The sequence below is a fragment of the Protopterus annectens genome, chromosome 6.part0, assembly GCF_019279795.1.
Source record: "Protopterus annectens isolate FY-2018-M chromosome 6.part0, PAN1.0, whole genome shotgun sequence".
NCBI classification, from domain to species: domain Eukaryota; kingdom Metazoa; phylum Chordata; order Ceratodontiformes; family Protopteridae; genus Protopterus; species Protopterus annectens.
The window spans coordinates 1,169,380,316-1,169,407,223 of record NC_056737.1 but is presented as its reverse complement, the minus strand read 5'-3'; the positions used below and the strand labels follow the sequence as shown (position 1 = coordinate 1,169,407,223).

The 26,908-nt window shown below is 37.2% G+C and overlaps 1 protein-coding gene across 6 annotated transcripts in view; it reads left to right on the top strand.

Annotated features, from left to right (window-relative positions):
- TANK (TRAF family member associated NFKB activator) overlaps positions 1-26,908 on the top strand; it is a 1,995,915-nt gene that overhangs the window by 978,137 nt on the left and 990,870 nt on the right. For all 6 annotated transcript variants that reach the window (XM_044074789.1, XM_044074784.1, XM_044074787.1 and 3 more), the window contains one exon: positions 25,674-25,825. In XM_044074789.1, the coding sequence (XP_043930724.1) occupies positions 25,674-25,825 (152 nt within the window). The remainder of the gene's footprint in view (positions 1-25,673; positions 25,826-26,908) is intronic.

Genomic DNA, 26,908 nt, shown 5'->3' with positions numbered 1-26,908 from the left:
TTCTCTAATTGGATTTAGTCGCACAGGACTAAGGGTGTTTGATACCTCCTGACTCCAAACAACTGCAACTTACTGCCTAAAGGGTAGGGTTTTAATACTTTTTAAGCACCATTTTTTTTTCTGAGGATGTGCTGCAGGTATTACTGGAAGCAAGAAAGTCTTCTACTAGCAAATCTCATGTTAGCAAATGGAAAAGCTGTAACAAAAGAACTAGCACCTGATTCAAGTTAGTGTCTCTAGTTCTATGCTTTACTGGAAAGGCTCTCCCAGATTCTGCTACAGTTTGCTGTGAGGGAAAGGTTAGTTTGCTTTTTAGTTGTTGTGTTTTGCATTACTTTATTGCCTTTTTCTATTTTGTATACTATGATTTGTTTTCTTTACACTGTGTTTTACTTGTATTCTGCTTTTAACTGCATACTAAAACTTGAAATGAGACCACAGCTCTGTCTCTTCACCCGGTTACTGTTGTGTTCTTAAACACCACTGTATTTATAGTTGCCTGCCTCTTATGTTAATTTAACCATATATCTCATTTCCTCTCTGCTTTTACTGGCTGGAGTGAGTAAGCACAAAATTATAATTTTGTGAAATCACTCCCCTTCAATTTTTTGGCCGTCCTGCTGTATTCCATATTACCAGAATACAAAAGTGACCACCCGTTTCAATTTATCTTGCTGTTTTAAAAATAGTGACTCTCCACTAAAACTTAACTTTTCGACAGGTAAAACTTAAATTACCTACATTCACATCTAACACCTCTAGTGCACACTGCAGTGTTTTGGATAAACCATTATTTTCATCTTACCTTTAAGCATATATTGCAAGACCACCAGTTATTGCAGAGCCCACATTCTGCCTCTCAGTAGTCATCTTGGGATTAGTGCTTCTGCTTTCTCCTGGTGAGAGGAGTGCAGTTACATTATTTCATGGAAACAGCTGATCACCAGAAAGCTTAAAAACTGCTTTATAGGTGACAGCTTAGAATTTGTGCTTATATTCTGATTCTAGTGAGAGTAGGAGCAGCGTGTATTGATTCCTGACTCTTTCTGGTTGGAGAGTGAGTGCCTGTGCTTAACGTACCTGATTGGTCTGGTTGCTATGCGAGGCATCTACCAGAAAAAGCTACAGGCCTGCAGACCCATGCATCATCTGGGACAAGACTGTGGCTCATGAAACAGGCTGTGGCCTGCTTCTTTTCTTGGTATTGGTGCTAAAACTAGCTAGTTTTAGCTAGAACTAGCCAGTTGTTTAGTTCCAGCACTCAAAACTGTTTCCTTGTGCTCAGCACTTGCTAAGAACTCGTTGTAAGCACTAAATAAACTACAAATTACTACAGCAGTCAACTTTCCTCACTTGTCACGAGGAAAACAGTACTTAGTACTTAAATTAATAAGCACCTATCCAAGCATGTCCATGGGTCAGCTCCTGGTGTTTTTTCCTCTCCACCTGATGAATCTGGGCATCTTGGGACAATGTAGCAATTGCCTCATGTACACTGACAGCCCTCTCCTTCTATCACCCAACACTACAACCTGTGAGAGATGCACTTATATAGCCAAACTCTCTCTAGCCAGAGTGAACTAGACAGTCGAGAAGAAGGTTAACACCTGCACCATACCACACTCAACACATAGTCCTTCAAAACCCACACTACCAAAACCCACACATAGAAGCACACAGCACACATCCACATTCATGGAGGATTTCAATAAAAATCTGCCCAAGCAACAGAGACCTCCCAAGCTGAAACGCAGACAACCACCAGCCCCCAGCACTACCCAAATGACACATAGCCCACAAAATCAGTGTGCCACTCAACCTCAGCCCATAAGGCAAAACAACGTACCCAACACACTAGTCATAGGTGACTCTATAGTCAGGCACACTGATGTCCCACTCACCAGGCTAAACAAGGGGAAAGTTACTGTCAGCTGCCTGTCGGGTGCCAGGATCCACCACATAACACATGCACTTAGATCACTCCACAACAAGTACAAGTACGACTCTTTCATTGTCCATGTTGATGTGAATGACCTGAGATGTACCTCCCTGGACTACATGAAAAGAGACATGGAGGAGCTCTCAGATCTTGTAGCCCAGACAGGTATTACCCTAGCCCTGAGTAGCATCCTGCCATTGCTTAGAATGATACTACAGTACAAGGACAAAATGATTGACTTCAACAATTGGCTAAGCTTCTGGTGTCATTCTAAGGGGATCCAGTATCTGTCTGCCTGGAATGACATGGTCGACAGACCACGATGCTTTGCCAGAGATGGCCTGCACCTGTCACCCCTGGGATTCTGGATACTGGCTAAGGCTGTTGCCACCCCTATAGTGCCTTTTTTAGGCAAGGTTCAAATGCTAAATTCACCACCATAACAGGTACAAGCAAGCAAACTTTGAGGGTAATGCTACTCAATGCTAGAAGTCTAAACCTCAAAATGCACTCACTCAAGGCACTCCTTAAAATGGAAAATATCGACATCTGTGCAGTGACAGTGACCTGGTTCAAGGCACCAGGGAGCACCACTGCATTACCAGGCTATAATTCATACCACATCTTTTGGCCACCTAACCTGGACTGAAACACTAAAGGCGGAGGCTTGTCAATATTCATTAAGGATATCCACACGTCCAGGCTAGTTGCTCAACATAATGCATCCGAAATTATCCAAGTGCAACTAACACTGGACAAGACTGCAATCCAGGTTGTAGCTTGTTACAGATCCCCCACCATGCCCCAGGATTCCCACTCTTCATTTCTTAAGATACTGGAAAATATTAAGGTACATCCCAATACCTTAATTATGGACGATTTCAACTACCCCACCATCAACTGGGAAAACTACTCATGTACTAACTCATTCGCTCTGCGTTTTCTGGAATTCATAAATTTCAACACCTTGTATCAGCTTGTCCACACCCCCACTAGGGGCAGCAATATCCTGGACCTGGTCACTACCACTATGGGTAACTGATGTTCCACGCCAGAGGTCAACTCCTCGCTAGTTAGATCCGACCACAAGCTAATCACCCTAGACATCCATATACCACCCCCCATTAAGGAAACCACCATCAAAAACTACTCCAAAGCCAAATTCATGCTTCTTAAGACAGAAGTGGCAAACTTCACGACACCCATGCATACAGAAAATAGAGGTACGACTACTGAATCTTACACTAATGCACTGTATAAGCATATACATGAGTGCATGGATCGTGCCATCCACAACAGAACCAAGACGCTATCCTCCAAAAAAAGGAAGCCAATTTGGTGGTCCCCTGCCATAAACAAAGTCTACAATAGAAGGAAGAAGCTGTTGTAAAAATGAGTAAAATCCCAAGATTGGAGGGAACTCCCTGATCAGCCTCATAAAATCCTCCAAAGCCACTTATGAAAATAAAATTGCCATTGATTTCAAGGACAAACACAAATCATTCTACAGCTATGTCAAGAATCTCAATGTCAACACTCAGAACTGCTCTGAGCTACAGCACAATGGCACTAAATATACAGAACCAATCGATATTGCCAACATCCTGGCAGATAAGTTCAGTGTTAACTTTACCCCCCCCCTCCAAATGGCTCATCTTAATACTGGAAGAATACAAAGCCCCTGTAATCATGGATGAACAAGTAAAGACTGCACTCTCCAAAGCCATGAAAACAACATCCACGGGACCAGGCAACATCCCAGGCTGCATACAACATGAACTACAGAACGAACTGGCACCCCACCTGAGTACCATGTTTAGTCATAGCCTCACCTCAGGCTATGTGCCTACTGAATGGCGCATAGCAACAGTTATCCCACTCCACAAAGTGGGTGCCACCACGGGCCCCCGGAAACTACCGCCCCATTAGCCTGACGAGCCTGGTCTAGAACGCCATGGAACATATCATCTTGGAGCTTATAAACAAAGACATAGGTAACCTCCAAACCCTGGACCCCACTCAGATTGGGTTTGGAAAAGGTAGATCATGTCTATTAACCTGATTGACTTCTTTGAAGCAGTCACTAGAGCCGTAGACGAAGACCTCGCCAAGGCTTTCAATACCATCCCCCACTCTGGAATTATAGATAAAGTCACTAAACTGGGCATAAGGTACATGCCTGCAAAATCTGAAGGTAATGCTACTCAGTGCTAGAAGTCTAAACCTCAAAATGCACTCTCTCGTGGCACTCCTAAAAATGGAGAACATCAATTTCTGTGCAGTAACTGAGACCTGGTTCAAGGTTCCAGAGAGCACCCTTGCAATACTAGGCTACAACTCTTACCACACTTTTCGGCCACCAAACCAGGAGTGTCCATATTCACCAAGGATATTCGCAACACCAGGTTAGTTGCCCAACACAATGCATCTGAAATTCTCCAGGTGCAACTAACACTAAGTAAGACTGCAATCCAAATTGTAGCTTGCTACAGATCTCCCATCATGACCCAAGATTCTCACTACACCTTTCTAAACATACTGGAAAATATTAAGATACAACCAAACACCCTAATACTGGGTGATTTCAACTACCCTGCCATTAACTGGGAAAACTGCTCATGTACCAACACCTTTGCCCAACGGTTCTTGGAATTCATAAATTCCAGTGCCCTGGATCAGCTAATCCTTAGTCCCACCAGGGGCTCCATTATCCTATACCTGGTCATTACCAGCATGGGAAATCGATGCTCCACACCTATGGTCACCCTCTCGTTGGTCAGGTCTGACTATAAGCTAATCACCCTTGATATCCATATCCCACCCCCTCCAGTAAGGAAACCTCCGTAAAAAAACTTCTCCAAAGCCAGCTTCATGCTACTCAAGGCAGAAATGACAAACTTGATGACACCCATGCAGATAGGAACTGAAAGTTTGACTGCTGAATCCTACACTAAGGCACTGTACGAGCACATTCGCTCGTGCATGAATTGTGCCATCCCCAATAGAATGAAGACGGTCCCCTGCAAAAAAAAGGAAGCCAATCTGGTGGTCCCCTGCCATAAACACACTTTAAAACAAAAGGAAGAAACTGTTGCAGAAAAGAGGAAAATCCCAGGATCCAAAAAAAACTCCCTTACCATCCTCAGTAAGAAGCTGAGATCCCTCATAAAATCCTCCAAAGCTAGTTATGAAAATAAAATTGCCAAAGATTCCAAAGACAACCACAAGGCATTCTATAGCTATGTCAAGAATCTAAATGGCAATGCTCAGATCTGCTCTGAGCTACAATAGAATGGCATTAAATATACTGATCCCAAGGATATTGCCAATATCCTGGCAGATCGATTCAGTGCAAACCCCCCCCCACACACACACACACCCTAAAGGGCCCATCTCAATACCGAAAGATTGCCAGATTCCAGTAGTAATGTCCACACAGGTAAAAAATGCACTCTCCAAAGCTAAGAATACAACATCCATTGGACCAGACGACATTCCATGCTGTGTACTACATGAACTACAAAATGAACTGGCACCTCACCTAAGTGTCATGTTTAATCATAGCCTCACCTCAAGCTTTTTGCCCACTGAGTGGTGCACAGCTACAGTTATCCCACTCCACAAGGGGGGGCTCCTCCTTGGATCCCGGGAACTACTGCCCCATCAGTCTGACGAGCCTGATCTGCAAGGCCATGGAATGTATTATCATTGAACCTATAAACAAAGACACTGGCAACCTTCAAATACTGGACCCCATGCAGTCTTGTTTCCTGAACCTGATTGACTTCTTTGAATCAGTCTCCATAGCCGTGGACAAGGGTAAGGTGGTCCACACAGCCTATCTGGACCTCGCCAAGGCCTTCAACACTGTCCCCCACTCTTGAATCATAGATAAACTTACAAAGCTGGGCATTAATCCTAACGTCACTCGATAGGTTGCCAACTGGCTTACTAACAGAACTCACACTGTAAAAGTCGCCAACTCCAAATCCAGCTCCACACAAGTGACAAGTGGAGTACCTCAGGATTCAGTCCTGGGACCGCTCTTGTTTGGCATCTACTTCTCTGGAGTACAGGCCAACACTAAGGGACTCTGGCTAACAAAGTTCGCAGATGACTTCAAACTGGGAGCCATTATTAAATCCCCAAATTATGTGGATATTCTACAAAAGGGCCTTACAGAAACAGATGCTTGGTGTCAAAGCCATGGGCTCAAGCTCAATGCCAAGAAATGTATAGTTATCCCCTTTGGTAAAAAATATGTACCCGTGAATTACCACATAGGTGGCAGTACACTAAATAACGAAAGTGTGATAAGAGGCTTAGGGACACAGATGGACAGTGGTCTCACCTTCGATAACCACATCGCCACAACAGTCAGGAAATTCTTCTATGTGGCACACCTCATCACTAAGGGCATTTCATCCAGAAAAAGGAGGTCATTGTCCCACTGTACTCATCCCTCATTAGACCCATAGAATACAATGCCTCGTTTGGTATGTATCTCTCAAGACATCTGCAAGAACTGGAAAGGCCGCAGACATACCTCACTAAAAGAATCACAGGCCTATGTTGACCATCTAAAAAAAACTCCATCTATACTCTGTCACATATCGTCTACTGAGAGGCAATCTCTGCTTAACATACAAGGCCATGTCAAACCCAGAGCTGTTGGACATGCTACACTTAAAGAAATCCCAATCCCTCAGAGACACATGCTCCAGGGATCTAAACCTTGTCATCACACTTAACAAAACATGCTGTAGGGATAGGTTCCTGACCCAGAGACTCCCCAGACTCTGGAATAGACTGCCCATACATGTCAAGCAGAGCACCTCTTTGGCCCTCTTCAAAAGGACCCTTGACAATTGGATGGGAGATAGGAACTTCACCCCAGGGATCACGTCCGTCACCCTGCTAGACAGGGGTCCAGGGAAGTAAATACTGTGGGAAGAAATAGCCAGGGAATTGTTATGGCTAGGCTTGTAATAGGCCCTTGGGCCAATAGCCTAGTACCAACCTATGAACCTATAAATCCCTATGTCACAAGATGGGTGGCCAACTGGCTCACTGACAGAACCCACACAGTAAAAGTAGCGGACTCCAAGTCCGACTTCAGTCCAGTGATGAGTGGAGTACCACAGTCTTCAGTCCTGGGTCCTCTCCTGTTCGGCATCTACTTCTATGAAGTGCAGGCTAACACAGAAGGTCTTTGGCTAACAAAGTTCACAGATGACTGCAAACTGGGGCCATAATAGAATCACCTAATGATGTAAACATTCTACAAAAGGGCTTACAGAGACAGATGTTTGGTGTCAAAGTCATGGCCTCAAGCTCAATGCCAAGAAGTGCATTGTCATCCCCTTTGGGAAAATCTCAGTACCCATGAACTACCACATAGGTGGTAGCTCACTAAACACTGAAAGTGTGATAAGAGACCTCGGGACACAGGTGGACAGTAGTCTCTCCTTTGATAACCACATCGCCACAGTAGTTAGGAAATCCTTCTACATGGCACTCCTCATCACAAAAGGGTTCTCCTGTAGAAAAAAGGAGGTCATTGTTCCTCTCTACTCATCCCTCATTAGACCCATTATAGAGTACAATGCCCCATTTGGCATGTATCTCACAAGACACCTACAAGAATTGTAAAGGCCACAGAAATACCTCACTAAGTGGATTACTGGCCTCAAACAGATGCCCTACGCAGACCGTTTCAAAAAACTCCAGCTCTATTCCGTTGCATATCGTCTACTCAGAGGCGATCTCTGCCTAACATGCTAAGCTATGTCAAAACCCAGAGCTGTTAAAAGGTATTACCGTGGGCCAACTTTATGTCATTTTCCACAAAGACAGGGTTTCTCTAAGAAGCAATCCTTCATTTATGTCTGAAATGGTATCTGGGTTTACTTTAAACCAAACTATTTGTTTCCCTGTCTTCTATCCAGAAAGTAAAAAATGAGGGAGAAATGAAACTCATTACCTTGGATGTCTGCAGACAATTCAGGTACTATCTTGACAGAACAAAATCTTTCAGAACTTCTAATCAGTTGTTCATTTCTTGTGAAGGTAAGGGAAAGCATGACTATTCCAGGCCGGGTCAATACTCATTCTAGCAGGTCCTTGCTTTTTTGGAAAGGTGTGTATTCTAGAAGTATTTTAAAAGCAGCAACTCGGGCCTCTGTGCCTACTTTTTCAAGGCATTATAAACTAGATTCCTTTTCCAGGTTTGGACAGACTTTGCTTAGGAACACTCTCTGGGGTTCTGGACCCTTGTCCTTCCTCCTCCCACTCTATCTAAACCATAGTAATTAACCCATATAGCTAGGTCTACTACAGCAGTGATGAATATGATGAACACAGTAAAGCTGTGTACACAAACTTAGTGTAACAGTAGACGTGCAAATGATTTCTGCTGCAGCAGCTGCTCCCTCCCTCACTCCTCTTCATTTTTGTATATTTTTTATGCCAGGGTCTGGACATTTATTTTTACTTTCCTAACACTGTCCTCTCAAGGCTCTAGCCTCCAGCTCTGAAGGGCTTTGTGCCCAGATCTGTCTTTTATACATTCACCTTAAGCTGGCTAATGGTTTGGGTGTGTGGAAGGTGCCCTAAGGCTTTGGAAGCTGGTCAGGTGTAATATCCTTAGTAGGATATAACCCATATAGCTTAGGTTACTGTAGCAGTGATGATTGAAACATCTACTGTTATGGTAAGTTTATATACAGAGCTGTGTTTCCTGTGACTCACCAAAAGAGGCAGAACCTTGTTTTTTTTTCTTTTCCTCAACTCAGGAGTTTGTATTAAAACGTAAATAACCTTAAATAAAATAATACACTACAATAGGCACACTGCAGTCAAACAAGAAAACTGTATGAGCTATACAAATGAATACATTTTCTTTTCATATTGAGAAGTCTGCTATATTGCAGATGCTTTCCAATTCTGCTTTCGCTATTCTGAAGTCATGTCGTTTACAGAAACAATAATTTTATTTGAAAGTTCTTCATTTAACCACCAACATTTCCCTTACCTCCAAATTAATGATAAGATGGACATTAGCTTCATTTTATGATACTTCTGAAATTTTAAAAATGCTGAAGAAATCTGTTAGGCACTTTTCAAATGATTTGTTTTACTCTTAGAGGACAAATATTGTTGCCATTTCTTTGCAAACCTCTAGTCTGACTTCTAAAGCTCATTCTGTAGCAACTTTATCATTTGATAATGGAGGATTGAACAGATAATATAAAAAAGTATACAGTTTTGGCACTTTAGGTATTAGAGCACTAATGTACTTTGCACATATGGCTATAAAGCAGATATGAGTTTGTCTCTTATGTTTGGAACAAGTGCAGGGTGTTTTGTGATGTTTATTAGTGTTCTTTATAAGCTGCAAAAATTTGTTAAATAGAAATCCATATTCTAAAGTGTAATTTTGATGCTATGGATTCTTCAGCCTTATCAGATATATCAGGGTTAGTTTTGAAAAGCTTGCATGACTTGCCCATTTCTTTAAATGTAGGCCTTGTTCTAACCCAGTTGTCCCTCAGGTTAAAAAAAAATAAAAAATCAACATGAAACTGGTGGGTTACAATAAAAGTCAGAAGAAAATGAAATAGGTATATCCAGGGATTCCCTGAATGATGACAAGATTCTCATTTTTTATTTCCTTTTCCTAGTATGCCTACAAGCCAAGTTTCAGAATCTTGTATTGTCGTGGCAGGGAATAACAATGGCAAATTGTTCTTATAAATAAAAGGACATGGATATACAAAAAAAAGTGTAAAGGCAGTTTGTTGTATAGAAAGTATCACATGAGGTGCTTCACGCTTTGCATTTTATTGATCAGCGATTTCTGGAAGTATTAAGTATTTACATATCTCATGAACCAAGACTTGACCATTTTCCTAGGTGCATAACTGTTGTTCGATAGTTGCAGAGGTAAGTTAAAATTGACTGCATCACTTAAATTACATTATGTTTCTAATGCACATTTTCTGGGGGAAAAGTAATTCCTAAGAAGTCTTACATAACCTTACAGTTTCAGTAACTCTCTCAGGGTTAGTCATACATAGCACTGTTATGAAAGCTTTGTCCTACTTTGAAACAGCAGTCATAGATTAAAAATGTCTTGAAAGAATTTTTCTCAAGAACAATCTCATACACCAAGATCGTTTATTAGACCCTGGATTAATTTTCATTTTGTATCATCCTGGTAGGTCCATAATTATTCACAGAGTCTCCTTTTATGCTGTGTAGTGTAACATATGCATCGACATTCCCAAAAAATAAAACTTTCAACAAGAGACCCCCATTTATTATATTTTCTGAGCATGATGTCACACAGCTGTGGAATTATCCCCAGAGAAAGTATAAACCATAACCCACAAGTGCATAAGGTGTACTGCTGGCAATCCACAGTTTTGCCAAATAAGTATTATTACATTGACTCTCTGTAAATTGAAACCTGAGTGAGAACAGTACCATGCAACCTTAGCATTTCTGGATCCACTCCAAAGGTTTATTTCCCAAATATGGATATAAATAATAATCCATTCATCATTCCTCCCTTTTCCCCATTTTTGCACATGGGGTTGGGGTATCAGTTCAGCAGTGGCAACCATCAAGAGCCAAGGTTTAGACTGCCGGTTGTTTAGCCCTGTTTCAGTAGTTCTACACCATATACTCTCATGCACAGTAACACCTATGGCCAATTTAGTGTCCAGTCCACCTACTGCATATCTTTGAAATGTGGGAGGAAACCGGAGCACCTAGAGAAAAGTTGTGCAAACGCAGGGAGTACATGTAGACTCTGCACAGAAGGCAGCCCAGTTGAGAACTGAACCTCTTGCAATGATGTAATAACACTATCTGCTGTGCCACTGTGCTTCCTGCATGAATATAGTCTGTTTTCATCAGTTTTAGGTTGATATGAAACAACAACTGCTGAGAATGTCTGCCTTGAACTGTTGAAATATGTTCTCAAAAGTAACCTGAATAGACTGTTATTAAATGTTGCTGTCTTGCTGAAGGAAGTACAGTGAGTGATGTTCTTCATGTTTCACTGTTGCAGTCATCACATTTGGGTTATCCCTGCCAGGGTAGCCCTCAGCCGGTCCGAATACCGGAAATTTTGTATTTCTGCATCGGTTGCTGTCGCTTGAGCACTGACAGGTCATCAGTAGTATAAAGGTAGTGAGATAGCTACTGAACCATTTAATAGTAGAGAGAGATAAGCTGAGTTGTGATAATTTATTGAGAAGTTTAGAGTGTGATACAGTATCGAATGCTTTAGAAAGGTCAAGAAAGCGGGAAGAAACCAGTACATTTTTGTCTATGGCTTCATCAACGATTTGAGTAAAGGACAGTAGGGGAGTAGAATGTACTATGATGGGGTCTGGAGCCATTTTGTGTAGGGGTTAGGAGGTTATTATTTAGAAGGTACTTAATAAGCTGTTTGTAAATGGATTTTTCAAGGAATTTAAGTAGCGGATAGAGGATAACAATAGGTTTGCAGTTGAATGGTTCATTACTGTTGCCTCCATTGTGTAATGGAGTGATAGAGTGATTTTCATATATCTGGGACTGTAGATTCTTGAATAGATCTGTTGATCAGGATAGAGACATGGTAGGCTTATTAAGTGAATGGCTAGTTTAAAAAGTGGGGGGTCATCAGAAGAGGGGGAGGATGGCTTCAGCTTAAACAGGGGAGATTTGATATAAGATGTCGGGATGGGGTCGAGTGTGAAAGAGGGAGTACTGGTGAAATGTGGAGTGGGGGGTGTGCTTATTGTTCTGACCATTGTGGCTGAGTTTGTGAATAGATTCAATGAGGTATGAATTTAGAAGTGTGGCAGTTTCAAGGGGGGAGGGTTTGTCAGGGTAGGGGTTGGGGCTAGAAGGGTTGCCTGGGTGCAGTATCCTATTAATAGAGTGCCAGGAGTTTTGGGGGTTAGACTTATTGGTGAGTTAGTCACTGGAGTAGAATTTTTTCTTATCTGTATTGATGTGTTTTTTAGCCAGATTACGTAGTTGATTATAGGTTTGGAGAAGAGGAGATGATTTAGTTTTATTCCATTGTTTCCAGGTGCTGTCTCATTTTTTCAGTGAGTGTATCATTTGAGAGCCAGGGGTGTGGGTTGTTTTGATTCTTACTTTTCTAAGAGGTGCCAGGGAGTTAAGGATGGAGAGAAAAGTGTATTTGAAATGAAGGACAGCATCATTTAGAGGGATGTGTTTCAGAATTGACCAGTTTATAGAGCTTAGCATGTGATTAAACATCTCACTGAGAAGTTGGAGAGATTGTGACAGTGGAAACACGAACTAAGTCCCAAGAAGCAACAAAAAAGTATGCAGAAGCACTGAAGCCCAATGAACTCTTCTTTAGCTTGAATAAATACCTCTCAGTTTGAAATCAAACGTTCCTTTATTGTTTTACCAACAGACAAAAATGCACGAACAGTTCCTGAGTCAATAGTAGCAGTAAATCCAAAATAGACAGCAAAATAAGTCAAGCGCTTTCACCCGTTACTGTGACGGGCTTTGTCAAGATGAACCACCTAAAACACTCTGTATGCTTATATACAAAATTGTTTGAACCAATTATTCAATTAAAACAACGAGAAAAACAAGTTAAACCAATTTAGGGTTAAAACTTTGCTTTCTGCTTAAAATGTTTAAAGGCAACATCACATTCACGATACTCACAACCAATGTGTTTTAACTAAAAACGTTCCCAAAATATATCCAAAAACAAATGGCTTTCTCTGTTACTTTTAAAATCGCTGGTGTTGCACATAAATAGCCCAAACTTTGTATTAAATAAAAATTAAATGCAACAATCCTTATCATTGCTATAAACATTTGTCAATGCTTGGCTTTCTATTTAAAATGTTTCGAAGCGACATCGCTTTCCTAATACTCTCAATCGAACATGCTTTAACAAAAGCACTACAACATTGTAACGGGACCAAAAATCTTTCCATATTTCTTTTCTAATCATTGATGTTAAACACAATAGATTAGATAGTGTGTCAAATACAAACTAAATGAAAGGATCTTCCCGATTACTGTTACCATTTATCAGGACTCGTAAGTATTTACTTGCCACCGCGATTGCTCTAACATCTGAATGCTTAACTTTAAATAAATAAAATAATAATACAAAATACTTTAAAAATGCCAATATACTACTAAAATATGTGAAGTACTCCGTATTTTATTAGTCTTGATTAAATCTTACCCAAAGCATTAGAGCTAATCCAATTTCTATACAATTTCTCGCCGAGAAATGTATTGGTTAGTTCTGTTTGATCTAATGCTTATTCAGGACTACGGATGTGTTATAGCAGTACATAACCCTTATAATACAATCGATATACTAAGTAAAATTGATATGCTTATATACTTAATTCTAGTTGTTTAAATAAATAAATATTATTATATTATATTATATTTTATTATATTAAATGTCATAAATAATATAAAACAACCATCTATTCAAATAAACATATATAAAAACTCATCTTGATAAATTTTACTGTTATAAATTTTATGAACATTAATTAAAACACCAATGTCTTTTGTTAATTGTGTTTTTAACTAAAATGTTTAAGGGAAATTCTAATATATAGCAAAATATATTCAGTGTAATAAATAGTGAGAGCATACTGTATTTGTATTTTAATAACAAAGTCAAATAGAACAGTAATCCTATCTCTTATGGTGCCTCAAACTCATTGGCCCATTTTAGTCTTCATAACCAACATACACTATTATATTAAAATTAAAATTAAGTAAAATTTACCTACAAATAGATAAAATGTGTATTCTCAAATAAATCAACATATTATGTTAGTTGTACATTATATTAAATAGTATTAAATAAATTATTCCTGTAGGTTATCTAATAAATATAGGTTAGACTTATTGGTGAGTTAGTCACTGGAGTAGAATTTTTTTCTTATCTGTATTGATGTGTTTTTTTAGCCAGATTACGTAGTTGATTATAGGTTTGGAGAAGAGGAGATGATTTAGTTTTATTCCATTGTTTCCAGGTGCTGTCTCATTTTTTCAGTGAGTGTATCATTTGAGAGCCAGGGGTGTGGGTTGTTTTGATTCTTACTTTTCTAAGAGGTGCCAGGGAGTTAAGGATGGAGAGAAAAGTGTATTTGAAATGAAGGACAGCATCATTTAGAGGGATGTGTTTCAGAATTGACCAGTTTATAGAGCTTAGCATGTGAGTAAACATCTCACTGAGAAGTTGGAGAGATTGTGACAGTCTCTATAGAGATGGCATTTAGGTGTTTGAACAGCGTACCTAAGAACTCAGATATGAAGGTGGTTGCTAAGGGAGTCTGGTAGGGTAGTAGAGTTTTGATAACAGGTTAGGGTCAGTTGTTAGGATCCAGTTAGAGGTACTGTTATTGTTTTTATTGAATCTACTAGGTGTAGTAAGCCGATGAAAGCCATGTAGGTTGATGGTGAGAGATGGGCTGGTTATTTTTGAATAGTGTAAGAATTCTACAGGATGCTGGGATTATGTATGTTGATATCTTTGCAACAGATGAAAGGGAGTATGTTGACACAGTATGGATGTTTAGTGAGATATTGTATTGTAGTGCTTTGCTGTAAATGTACAACATACATTTAATAAAGATCTAGCTGGGTTTTAAGCAGCAAGAGGTCAACATAAAATAGTGTATGAGAAAGCCACTGGCAAATCAAAATATATTTTGCACTGAACATAAGGAAATGTTGGGTTTATTTGTTACCTTGGTTTACGGACTCAAAAAATAGAATTCCATTTTCATGAGATGAAATCCATAAACTGTGTCCTGTATTTTAAATATAATTTCTGATCATTACTGTTATTGCATTACAATTTTATTGTGTACATTCTATACACAGAACACTCAGTGTAGAAAGCTGTTAGTGTTATAAGTAGGAAATATGCCAAATTCCAAGAAAATCTCATGGTGTCCAAAACTCAAGACAAATCAAATTTTGGACTTACAGGTATTCTCTCCATACTAGTGGGGAAAAAAATCAATGTTCCTGTTTATAAGTTAAGGAAAGTGTGATAGTACATTTTGAAGGAGAGCCTTCATAGATTTAAGGCAGAATGGGTTACTGTGAGAAGGTTTGTTTATAGGGTATGACTTTGAGCCATTTCTGTAATGCAAAGTTAAGAGGATAAACAGAATGCAGTCCAGAGACTTTTAATGACTGGGTGATAGAGAAGATCAAGAAATCCTTATTGGGGCGAAGCCTAGATGGCCAACTGAGAGCAGAGAATTTTGAGAGCTCCATAAACTAGTATAATAATATAGGAAAATTTTATTATTTGCAAGTTTAAAACATCAGAAATCTGTAGATAAACTACTAAACTACATAAATATCAATTTTAGTGGAGATGTACAAAAAATTTCCTGTCAGGTAACTTGGCGATATGTTAAGTCACTGAATGTGAACAACTCAAGGAATTCTCAGTCAGATGCTGCGTTGAATAAAGAACTGCATTTGATGACATCTACCTTACAGGAACTATCTTTGAAGATGGATGACTTTAAAAATGACTTAGAAAAATCTCCAGTTAAATTCTCTCAAACAGACTGATACTCTTAAGGAACTATTACAACACCATACAAACATAACAAAATATAGAGACTTCTCTAAATGACATTGAAGAGAGACTCAAAGAGGAAGAATTCCAGAAAGAATTTCTGCTTAAACAGAATGCATGGCTGCTTAACAAAATAGATGACTTAGAAAACGGAAAGGAGAAACAACATAAGATGTTTGGTCTGCCTGAAAACACTGAAGGTGAAGACATTATTTCATTCTTAACAACCTGGATTCCTGATTTTTTTTACTTGAAAGAGGGACTTTCATTTGGAATTGAAAGGATGCATAGAACACTGAGGAAACCTGCTTCTAACTCAACAAATACTCCACCTCGATCTATAGTTATAAAATTTCTTCCATTTATGGACAAGGAACTAATTTTAAAACCTGTTTGGAGAAAATCACCCTTAAAATGTAGTCAAAGCCTGATGAGGTTTGACAGTGATTATTCTTCCAGAATACTAGAACAAAGGAAAAAAAAATCTGACCAATAATAAAACTGTTGAAACAAAGCAACATTAAAGCACAGGTGGCCTTTCCAGCCAAGATGAAAATACTTTTGCCAATGAGATGAGAACCTTTAATGACAGAAAAAGCTACTATAGTCATCAAAAACAACAATATAGTGTCTGTCCCAGGAGAAATGGAATGGATGACCCCTACTCTTAAAAGAATAAAAGAAACAAATCATTGGTCTGATGCTAGAAAGAAGAAACAAAAAACTGATTCCAAGATAGCTGTCCCCAAAAAATAACTCTTACAACTACATTTCTCAAAGTATCAACTGATACGGTACATCACTTGCCATCTGTTTTTATTTTAAAAAAAGGAGGGTTTCTTAAACAACTGAGAAACAGTAATGATTTATTCAGAATGTTCAAAGAGTCTGATACTTCTTCACAAACAAAGGAGGTCAAGATGGGTTAGTATTTACTTTATATAAAAGCCAAACAAAGCAACATATAATACAAACATAGAAGTTTCTGTTCCCCTACTTGAGCTCACTGAATACTTATCTTGTTCATTTTTCATTGACTTTACTTATAATAATTGAAGTAATTAATTAACTAATTCAACAAGGTTCCATATATCAGAGTTCAGACTCAAATGTAACAAATTAACATCATATATAATTGCAGTAACAGTAAAGTGTTTTGAAAAAAAAATGCTGTCATGGAGACTAATGCCTTCTTCAGTTAAAATATGATTTAGAAATGCCATGTATATTCTGTTTAAATAATAGTAGCAAGCTCTTAGTACAAATGTCATCATTATTCTGTCTAAATATAGTTAATATCAATTATGGCAGGTATCACAGCTATGAGTGCTGTTTGATCAGTCCTGATATGGTGTGCGTGGATGCTGCTCTATCTGGCAGCTAGTACAAATGTCATTATTATTCTGTCTAAACATAGTTAATATCAATTATGGCAGGTACCATAGCTTCAAGTGCTGCTTGATCAATCCTGATATGGTGTGCATGGATGCAGCTGTGCCTGGCAGCTAGTACAAATGTCTTTATTATTCTGTCTAAACTTAGTTAATGTCAAGTATGGCAGGTATCATAGCTTTGAGTGATGTTTGATTAAGCCTGACATGGTGTGTGTGGATGCAGCTGTGTCTGTCAGGTGTTGTATGTTGTTGTTTTCATCTCTGGGAAGCTCTGGGTTGTGGCTTGTGATCAAGGTTTACTGATACTTCTGTATTAGGAAGAGACATTTGGATAAAACTGTGATTTGGGATATTTTGGAAGAGAATAGTTTGTTTAAACATCTGCTGAGAGAGAGGTGGGAAGGCTGGAAGAATGTGTTTTCTCTTGTTGTGGCGGCTTGTTGGGAGTTTTTTTTTTTTTTATCTGTTTGCTCAACTTTCTTTTTCTGGCTGCTGCCTCACTGAAATGGAGGGAATTTAGGTTTGAAGTTGCAGTGAAGTGAAGCTTTGCTTCATGTGCATTGTGAGCATCTGGTATGCAGTACACAGAGACACTAACAGAAACAGATGCTCCCAGGTTGCTATGGTAACGAAGACAGATTGGCAGTAATACTTAATGGCTCTGAGGAGCCTCCAAGATGATTCTCGGCAATGAAGTTTTTGGTTTAAAAAAATATATATGTATATGTATATATATATATATATATATATATATATATATATATTAAAAAATGTATTTTGGTCCAACACATTAAGGAATTACATAAGAGTGGAAGTTTGAGTTATTGTGAAAGAGTAAGAGCACTTGGTCTTGTGTAGTATCTTTTGCAGTGGTCTGGGTGGTGACCTTGTTCGGACGTGTTTGGCATATAGGTTTAGATGATTCTAGGGTTGTTTGGGGTTGCCGGGAAGTGCTAGAGAGTCATCAGATTTCCTTCATGGAATAATCTGTGGGAATGAAAGGTGTGTTGAGTGGTTCACTGGCAGAGTGGCCACTGCATGGGACAGGCTGTTAAAATGGAACAGGACAGATATTGGTTTGGATATTTTAAGAACAGCCTGTAAACACACCACATGAACTAATGAATGGTATTCTGGCAAGACTGGATGGGCATTGTTGCCCATGCTTGAAGTACTGATATGTACTTGTACAACAAATAAGAAAGTAGAAGGGTCTCATAATGTAAAGTCTATGGACTATATAAACATGCTTGGAAGGAGCTAATAATAAGAATAAGCATTACTGCTTGTAGTCTGTCAAATAACTAAGCAACAACCAAAAAAAAACAGACACAATATGTAGTGTATGATTTTAGTAAATCTAGACATAAAATATATAATCGTCATATAAGATGAAGCAGTCTGCTGAATTTAGATATTAAAGACAGGATTTAATAACATGGGCTTGTGTATAGTAACACTACTGTCTTAACTTGTCATAAATGATGTACACTACATTGAACATCAAGGGGAAGCATGATGATTTTCTTATATAAGTAAATATGCATGACAAGTCATGTAATTGCTTTAACTTGAATTGTAGTTTTTGTAACCCATCTTGATCATAGATAATACTTAAGCGGTTACCAAGGTAACCATGTTTTATACACAGCATCAAACTGACAAAGTTGTTCAAGGGAAACAATAGAAGCCTGAACTAGGAATGTCACAGAATGTAACAATCATATTCTGAACAAATAGTATTAAATTGACAATAATCACTCAGTTTAACCGTTGCTGATTATACAGAATAGAATATTGCCATTTAAATTTACAAACTTTCAGTAAATGCCATAAAATGGCAGTTTATGAATATGGAAAAAGAATGTGCAATCATTAATCACAATAAGTGAATTTGTTGTTTTTAACCTATAATTTCACTCATTTTATAATAAGAAATGACAGATATGAAAATCCTTATGTGTAGGTAATGGGGGGGGGGGGGAGAGGGATGCACTGATAATTAAAAAGCAGTAACTTTCATCAATGTTCACATGAAACAAATGTGATGCTTTAAGTAAGTGAGCAACAAAGTGATTGCTTAAGTGCTGGCAAACAATGACATATAACTTCTGATATATCCAGTAAAATGCATTGTATTAGAAACGCTAGGTATAAATATTATTACCATCTATTTACATTAAGTAATAATTTTTGAAAGACTTAATCAATAAGGGTGAGCATGTTAAATAACTGTGTGCTATAATCTTTTACTGAGGTTTTATGTATGATACATCCTACTTTACTATGATTGAATTGCTTGTCATCTATCTTTCATGTAACTATTAATTGCTTATACAATAAGTAGACATTTATATTGTATTAGAATTCTGTAACTGTTCAAAATAATATAAATATTGCTTATTCCTATTACAAATATTCTCCATATGATAATTCAATTCATTGAGCTCAGATGTTCTGGATTGTCAAGGTATGAATGATAATCTGATGGACTTAGGTTTATCCATTGGATTAGGAATGATTTTCATTCCATGGCTAGTGCGGATCTTAGTTTTGTTAAAGAAGGCCTTATGTCATTAGTAATAGTTAAATATAACAGAATATGGACTCTAGACAATCTATACTGGTTCCCAGGCATTGGAACAGGAACTGTTAAGAACACTTGGATTTCATTTCCAATAATTATAAAGGCAACTTAATATTAGGAGGAGATTTTAACTGTGTATTTGATATTTCTGAAACTACAAATGAAAGACCGCTGTGTGCATCTGCTGTATCAAAAGCTTTAAACAAGTGGGTAGAATCATTTCATCTTGTAGATACATTCAAATTTAAAGAAGATAAATTGTTGTTTTCCCATCAAGATCACAGATTTGGTACCCAAACTAGAATAGATAAAATATTTGCTGCCCATGACTTACACTCTAAAATCATTAATTTCTCAATTACTCCCTGCCCCTTTTCAGACCACAATTCATTGATACTAAAACTTCAAAGTGGGTACAGACCATTAATCTTTAACTCCAGAATTCCAGCATATATAACTAAAATTAAAGAGTTCAAGCCCTGGTTATTATCTGAATTACAGTTCTTCTTAGATATTAATTACATCACAGAGATAAATAAAATAATGATATGGAATTCAAAAGCTTACATATATGATAAAAACCTGACTTGGTACAAAAAAAGTCAGAGAATGGGATTCTGAATTATTAGATCTACAATCAAAACTTTTGTCAGTAGAAGGTGAAAAAAATCAAAATCATTTGGAGATGAAATTCAAAGTAGAAGTATTAAACAATAAATACAACAAAAGCCTATCACATAAAACTAGTTTAGCTTTAGAAAAACTAAAAATACCGTGGCCACTTCTCCCAAATATCTACATAATTTATCCACAAGAATCAAAATACAATCAAAAACTAATAGCATTAAAAGTATCTTCCATGAAAAGGAAGGGAAAATGTCTTGGATATAGGTGACATTCTTGATGCCTATAGAAATCACTGTATGGAATATTTCCAAAAAGAAAATATACACATCTATCAATTAAATCTAGATGAAAAATGTTCTAATAAAAAAAAAAAATACCAGAAAAATTAAAACTAGATCTGCAAGCACCCATATCCTACAAAGAAATTACAGATACAATAAAAAAGTCAAAAATAATAAAGCTTCAGGTATAGATGGCATAATTATGGAAATATATAAACTTTTTCCTTCAAAGATGCTGTCCCTCTTCCATACAACTCTATTCGAAATTTAGTCACAAGCTTTAATACCACCCTCTTATAGATATTCCTTAATCACACCAGTCCTAAAGGAAAACAAATCCCCAAACCTCTGTACCTCATATAGACCTATATCATTATTAAATAATGACTATAAGATATTTATGACAATATTAACTAACAGAATGAAAATATCACTATCCAAAACAATAAATAAGGATCAAACTAGATTTATATACCATAGACACACACATGACAATATTAAAAAAAATAATTTCTCTTATAGATTATGTTAATAAAGAAAATAAAGAAACACTCATAATTGGCTTAGGTATAGAGAAAGCCTTTGATTCCTTAAATTAGGACTATTTATTCAAAATCCTAATGCTATTTGAATGTCCTGCATTCTTTGTTCATCTCCTAAAGAAAAAATAATTAGGTCCTTTTACTTCTGATTCTATATATATAACAAAAGGCACTAAACAAGGACGTCCCATGTCACTGATTCTATTTGCCCTGACTATTGAAATATTGGCAGATTCAATTTTTAACAATATAAAAATCAAAGGAATAGATGTTTATAAAAAATACTATTCTAAAGTAATGCTATTTGCTGATGACATATTACTAACATTATCTAATACAAAAGTGACATTAGAAGAATCAGATATATTAATTGACAAATCTATTTTAATAAATCAAAATCAAAATGTTATTTTAAAGTAAATAAAAAAAAAAACTGCAGACTAAGGGGATCACATCATAGGAAAACAATAATCTACCTTAACATATCTAGGAATTGAGTTATGCAAGGATGATAATGAATTAGTCTCAAAATCTACAATAATATCATCAATACAATTAAAATCTCTGTAGAAAAATGGAACAAAATAATATCAACATTTGAAGATAGACTACAGTTAATAAAAATGGTTTTACTGCCCAAGAGCCTATATATAGCCTTGGCAATACAGATGTTATCAGAAAGGACTATACTTAAAAAATAAATTCGTGCTTAATAAAATTTTTATGGTTTCCCAAAAGAAACAGAATAGCTTTAATACATCATATCAGACCATGGAAACAGGGAGGATTAAACTTTCCTAATATAGAAACCTATATAAAAGCATGAATATCTAAAACAATCTCAGATTGGACAAGTCCAAATTACTCTACAAATTGGAAAGAATTACTAACTGTAATATCAATAAATTAATTTGATTTACAAAAAAAATTAAAATAGCAGATCATTTGCCATGGCACATATGTATTAGTATGCAGTATGGCATAACTAAACCCACTAAAACTTGTATGACTAATTATTACATTGGCTCATTTAGGAAAATTATTAATGCAAATATAGTTTTAAAAATCTGGTTTGATCATTTAACTCCATTTATAGTCACAAAGAACTTTCCACATAAAATATATAGAGAAATTATTCATTCCTGGCAATAGAAAGGATTTGTTTGTTGGCTCCAATGTATCAAAGAGCTAAAAGTTTTAGATATGCAGGTGATAAAAACAACGTACAAAATTCCACAACAGGACTGGCTAACACAGAGTATTCTGTCATATTCGCAAGATTTAAGTAGAATAATTAGCAATTCTTCATTTAAAGAAATACCTAAATTTACAAAATACATATATGAAGTCATATGTAATGACTTTGACGTGGGAAACAGTATTTCAAAATTTTACAAAATATTGATAAACTATAAATCAACACCCAAAAACTCATATTGGAAATATATAACAAAAGGACACTCAATACAGTTAACTGAAGATATTAAAACAAATATCTTATTATCTATAAAATATACATCATTTACACAACACTGGAAAGTTTTTAATTGGAAATGCTTGCACAGAGCATTCTTAACCCCAGACAGAATCAGTAAAATTAGTTCTTCCATAAAAGGAATATGTTGGAGGTGTGAGCAAGTTCATAATGCAGATTGGAACCACATTTTCTTTGATTGTGTTAAAATTAAGCCACTTTGGAATGGTATTAATAACTTTCTACAAGGTTTATTTAATGAATCATATTATTTAACTAAAGCTCTTGTATTATTATTATATGTGAATGAAGGTCCTTATTTGAATTGGTCAAACATGCATCTAGTATGGACTATACTTGCAATTTCAAGGAAGTGTATAACAAAAAGATGATAGAATACAAACACAATACCAACTTTGGAAGACTTCTACAGCCTACTTAAGACTACAGCATTATTGGAAATTAAAATTAAAGAACTAAGAATTTATCCAAAGCCATTTATCAACAACCGTTGGGGAAAAGTCTTATAATTGATTGATGCTATACAGTAATTGACAGACACTCTTGATAATGGATTGGACATGCTTATAAAGTAACTGTATATAGTAAGATCTGTTAATAGTATCAGGCTAATGTTAATAGTATACATAGTTTTGTAAGATGTTATGTATAAATACTATGGAATTCATTCAAATGTATTTGAAAAATAAAAAAAAAATTGGAAAAAAAAAATAATCCTTATTGCAAATAAGGGATCCAGAGACATAACTGTGGTAGAGCAAATGGGGGAATACCCAGGGCCCAAGCTGTTACAGCATGTGAGTGGCAGTTTCTTATTGGGGTGAGAGAACAGTACTAGGATTAATTTAAGAAGCTGTGGATTATATTGTGATCTCCTTAAATGCTTTCATTTAGTAGTACAGTATATTAGTAAATACTACAAGGAGCTGTGTCTGTTATAGTTCCAAGTCTTTTTTCTCTCTGAAAGACTTTTGTTTTGGTCCTCAATTTCAGGTAGGGGGGGTTACCAGTCTTAAGGTGCCTGAGGTGCCAGATGACCTAGCAATGGCCCTGAATGAATCATTAAGATAGTAAGAATTAGACAAGAGATAAAACAGTGTTATTTGTGTATTTATTTATTTAAGTAGTGTTACCACTTCTCCCTTTTCTTTTAGATACTCCTGATTTAAACCTTTTAAGTACTGATATTTTAGGAGAGAAATCTTAGCTAAGTTTCCTGTAATTGTCACAGAAAAATATGATTTATTTTATTTGGCCTTTGTTGACCAAGTTTGTCCCACTAGGTTAGTGGCCTCTGGGGGAAAAATGAGTGTTTATACTACTGGGGAAATTTATCTATACCATCTGGGAGTTTCCCCTTTTCTTTTCAATAGGTGCTGTGGGATCTTTTGTATCCTCCTGAGCTGTCACCAACTCAAACAGATGGGACCTCTGTTTAACATCTAATCTGAAGGATGACACATTCCTGAGTGCAGCACCCACCTAATGCTTCAATGCAGTCTCAGCACTCTTAATCACCTGGAATGAGAACAGAGCCCACAGCCTTCTGGTTTTCCAGCACCAAAGGTGCATGTGCTACCTTTTGCATCACTGTCACTGCAGCGATACTCTCAAACACTGTGTTCATGCAGTTTTATAGCATATTAAAATCTACAACAGTAGTCTATTTTGGTAATCAAATGTATGTAATTATTTTGGGTTGATTAAGGGTATGTTTTATTTAACAAAATCTTATTTTACAGAAAAAGTCACACATTGCTTACCTGAAAAGGTGGCAGTTCTGTGTACTGGCTAAAGAAATGAGCAGTGTCTGAGTGTTTATTTATTGCTAGAAGCTACCCTCTGTTAGTGTCTTAATAAATAATAATGATGAAGATATTGATGAGGATAATACATTGACAGCATGCAGTCTGACAGTATAAAAGATGGTAGAAATTAATTTGTTATAACATCTTTCCTACATCACCATCGAGCACTGCATTTCAGGATCACTTTAACATTTTAGCTCATTTCACATAAAGTTTAGAAAAAGAAACAGTTAGTCGTAGCATAGTGGCACTTAACATGAACAGTAAAATGAGTAAACTCATTGAAGTTACCAACATTTACATAAAATGTCGATGAGCTCAACACCAAAGGGTGATAAAGCCCAGACAGTGACCCGGGCAAACCAAGTCTAAATAGTGGCTTAGAAGAGCTTGAGGGTAAATCAGCTATTGCCAGCTCACTTACCTTGTGAGAGAGGTGAGGGAGGGAAGGAATGGTGATGTTTACGTTTTTCGCACATGCAGGTATAGCCTTGCTGATGACAAAGTTGAAACCAGTATGTGAAGATGCTAAAGGTAGCCTTGACTAGTTTGTGGGTGGGAGAGTTGACATACAAAGGGTGGGCACATTTGGCACCTTTCATGATGTGGGTACCCACATCAGCCACCAGGAGCAGGTTTAGTGCCCTAATGGAAATGTGAGTCAGTATAGATTCATTCATGGGTTCTTAAATAACAGCCCGTGTCTTGTTAGGCCTTTCATGTGGTAGTGTGCTGAATGAGCATAAGACTAGTAAAGGGAGAACTTGACAACTGGCAGGTACTGAGGGACAAATCTCAGAATAAAAAAAAAGAAACTTATCTAAAATTTACCAGGTACAGGTAGTGAGAATGGTGGCAGTATGGTGTTTTCCCATAATACAGACTCTGAAACTTATTTGTAAAACACCAACGCTAAGCATTTTCATTTGGAATTTAGTTCATTTCTTAAGGTGCAGTTTCAGTTCATGTTTTTGTGATTTAGTTAAGGATGGCAAAACTCAGCTGCTGATGGGTGCATTAACAGATAACACTGTACAGTAGCATATCTTTCTTTCTTTCTTTATTTGTTTTACATTTGTTGATCGGGAGAGTCCGACTGGATGCATACCCATTTTCAGTGGAAGCCCAGGAAGAAAAGCTCCACAAGTCAATTACAAGAAAATATCATGAGTATAGCATTCATATTTACATAGTATATAAGCATAAAGCTTTAACATTAGGTACATAGTTTAAAAGCATCTTTTATGATTTTGTACAGTTAGAATGAGGCAGTACATAAGCAAGAAGCCAAGCAAGACAAGCTACTTATGTACGCTATCAGTTGAAAGTAAATGCATGAACAGTGTTAACTGTTGTAATGCTGTTATTTTCAGGTAATGTGCATGGGACTGCTTATACACAAGAGAACATGACAGAAGATAGTGAAAGAGGACTTCCGAAACTCGAGAGGCATGAACTTACAGTTCCTCACGATCAGCTGTTTGAGAAACTGAAAATTGCTTCACATCAAGAAAATTATTTAAAGGTGATCTTTCAGTTTGTTTTAAGATTAGAGACTTGCACATCTTTGATGTCAGATATTGCATCATCTTCACAATTAACACTTTCTCCATTTTGTTTGTGTGATGTCCCGCATTCCGAGATGTTCACTTACAGGTACTGGTACATGATGTGATATAGTGCACGGGTAATGTAAGCATGCTCATTCCCAAAGCTTGCCTTTTCCTTTCTGTAATTCAGAAAGGTTTGTATCCTGGTTCTTGCAATTGCTGGTAAAATTCATTTATTGAACAACTAAACAGCTGCATGTGAAATGCTGTTTTGGCTACCAAATTACCAGCCAAGTCTTGCATTGGTATTACCCTTACTGGTGCCCTGTGGGAATTCTTGAGACTCTACAGTGCAAATCCCAGTACTCTGAAACACTAAGGGAGACTGTACAGCTAAAACAGTGAAGTGCAAAACTTGCTGTTAGACATTTAATACAATTTTTTGCAGGGGGAAAGCCCCTGTACCCTGTGATGTGGGAAGCTGTACCTCTCTCCCCCCACCTCTGCTACTGTGATATACTGACTTCAAGATCACTGTACGATGGAGAAGGGTAAGTCCTCTGTGATAATAGTTAACAGATTTGGTAAATAATAAACCTCAAGTCACAATTTCCTACTGTGTCAGGACTTGCACTATCAAGTCACAAACATACACAGGGACCGCTCACTCCTTTATTTTCTTGGGTAGAAACATGACATTGATAATGCTTCACATGGCAAAGGTTTAATTTAGTCTCTTGAAGGTGAAAAAGGAAGAAACATTTAGAGTACTTCTTGTTCAGAAACATGGTGGTTATCAGGTTTCTGTTATAGTCCTGCTCTGACGACCTTGTATACAGCCCCAGACTTAAGTTGGAGCATTGCAACAGGGGTAAACACCCTGAGAGCATGTTGAGGTCTGACCCTGTTTGTGGTAAATCCTATGTTCATTCAGTCCCACAGCCCCTGATGGTGGTGAGTCTACCCTTGGTAAGTGAGGGCCCAAGTCCCTACTTTTTTCTCTTTTGTTGAAATGAGGGGTACACCACTGGGAAAAGATTTTACCATTATTTTTGCAT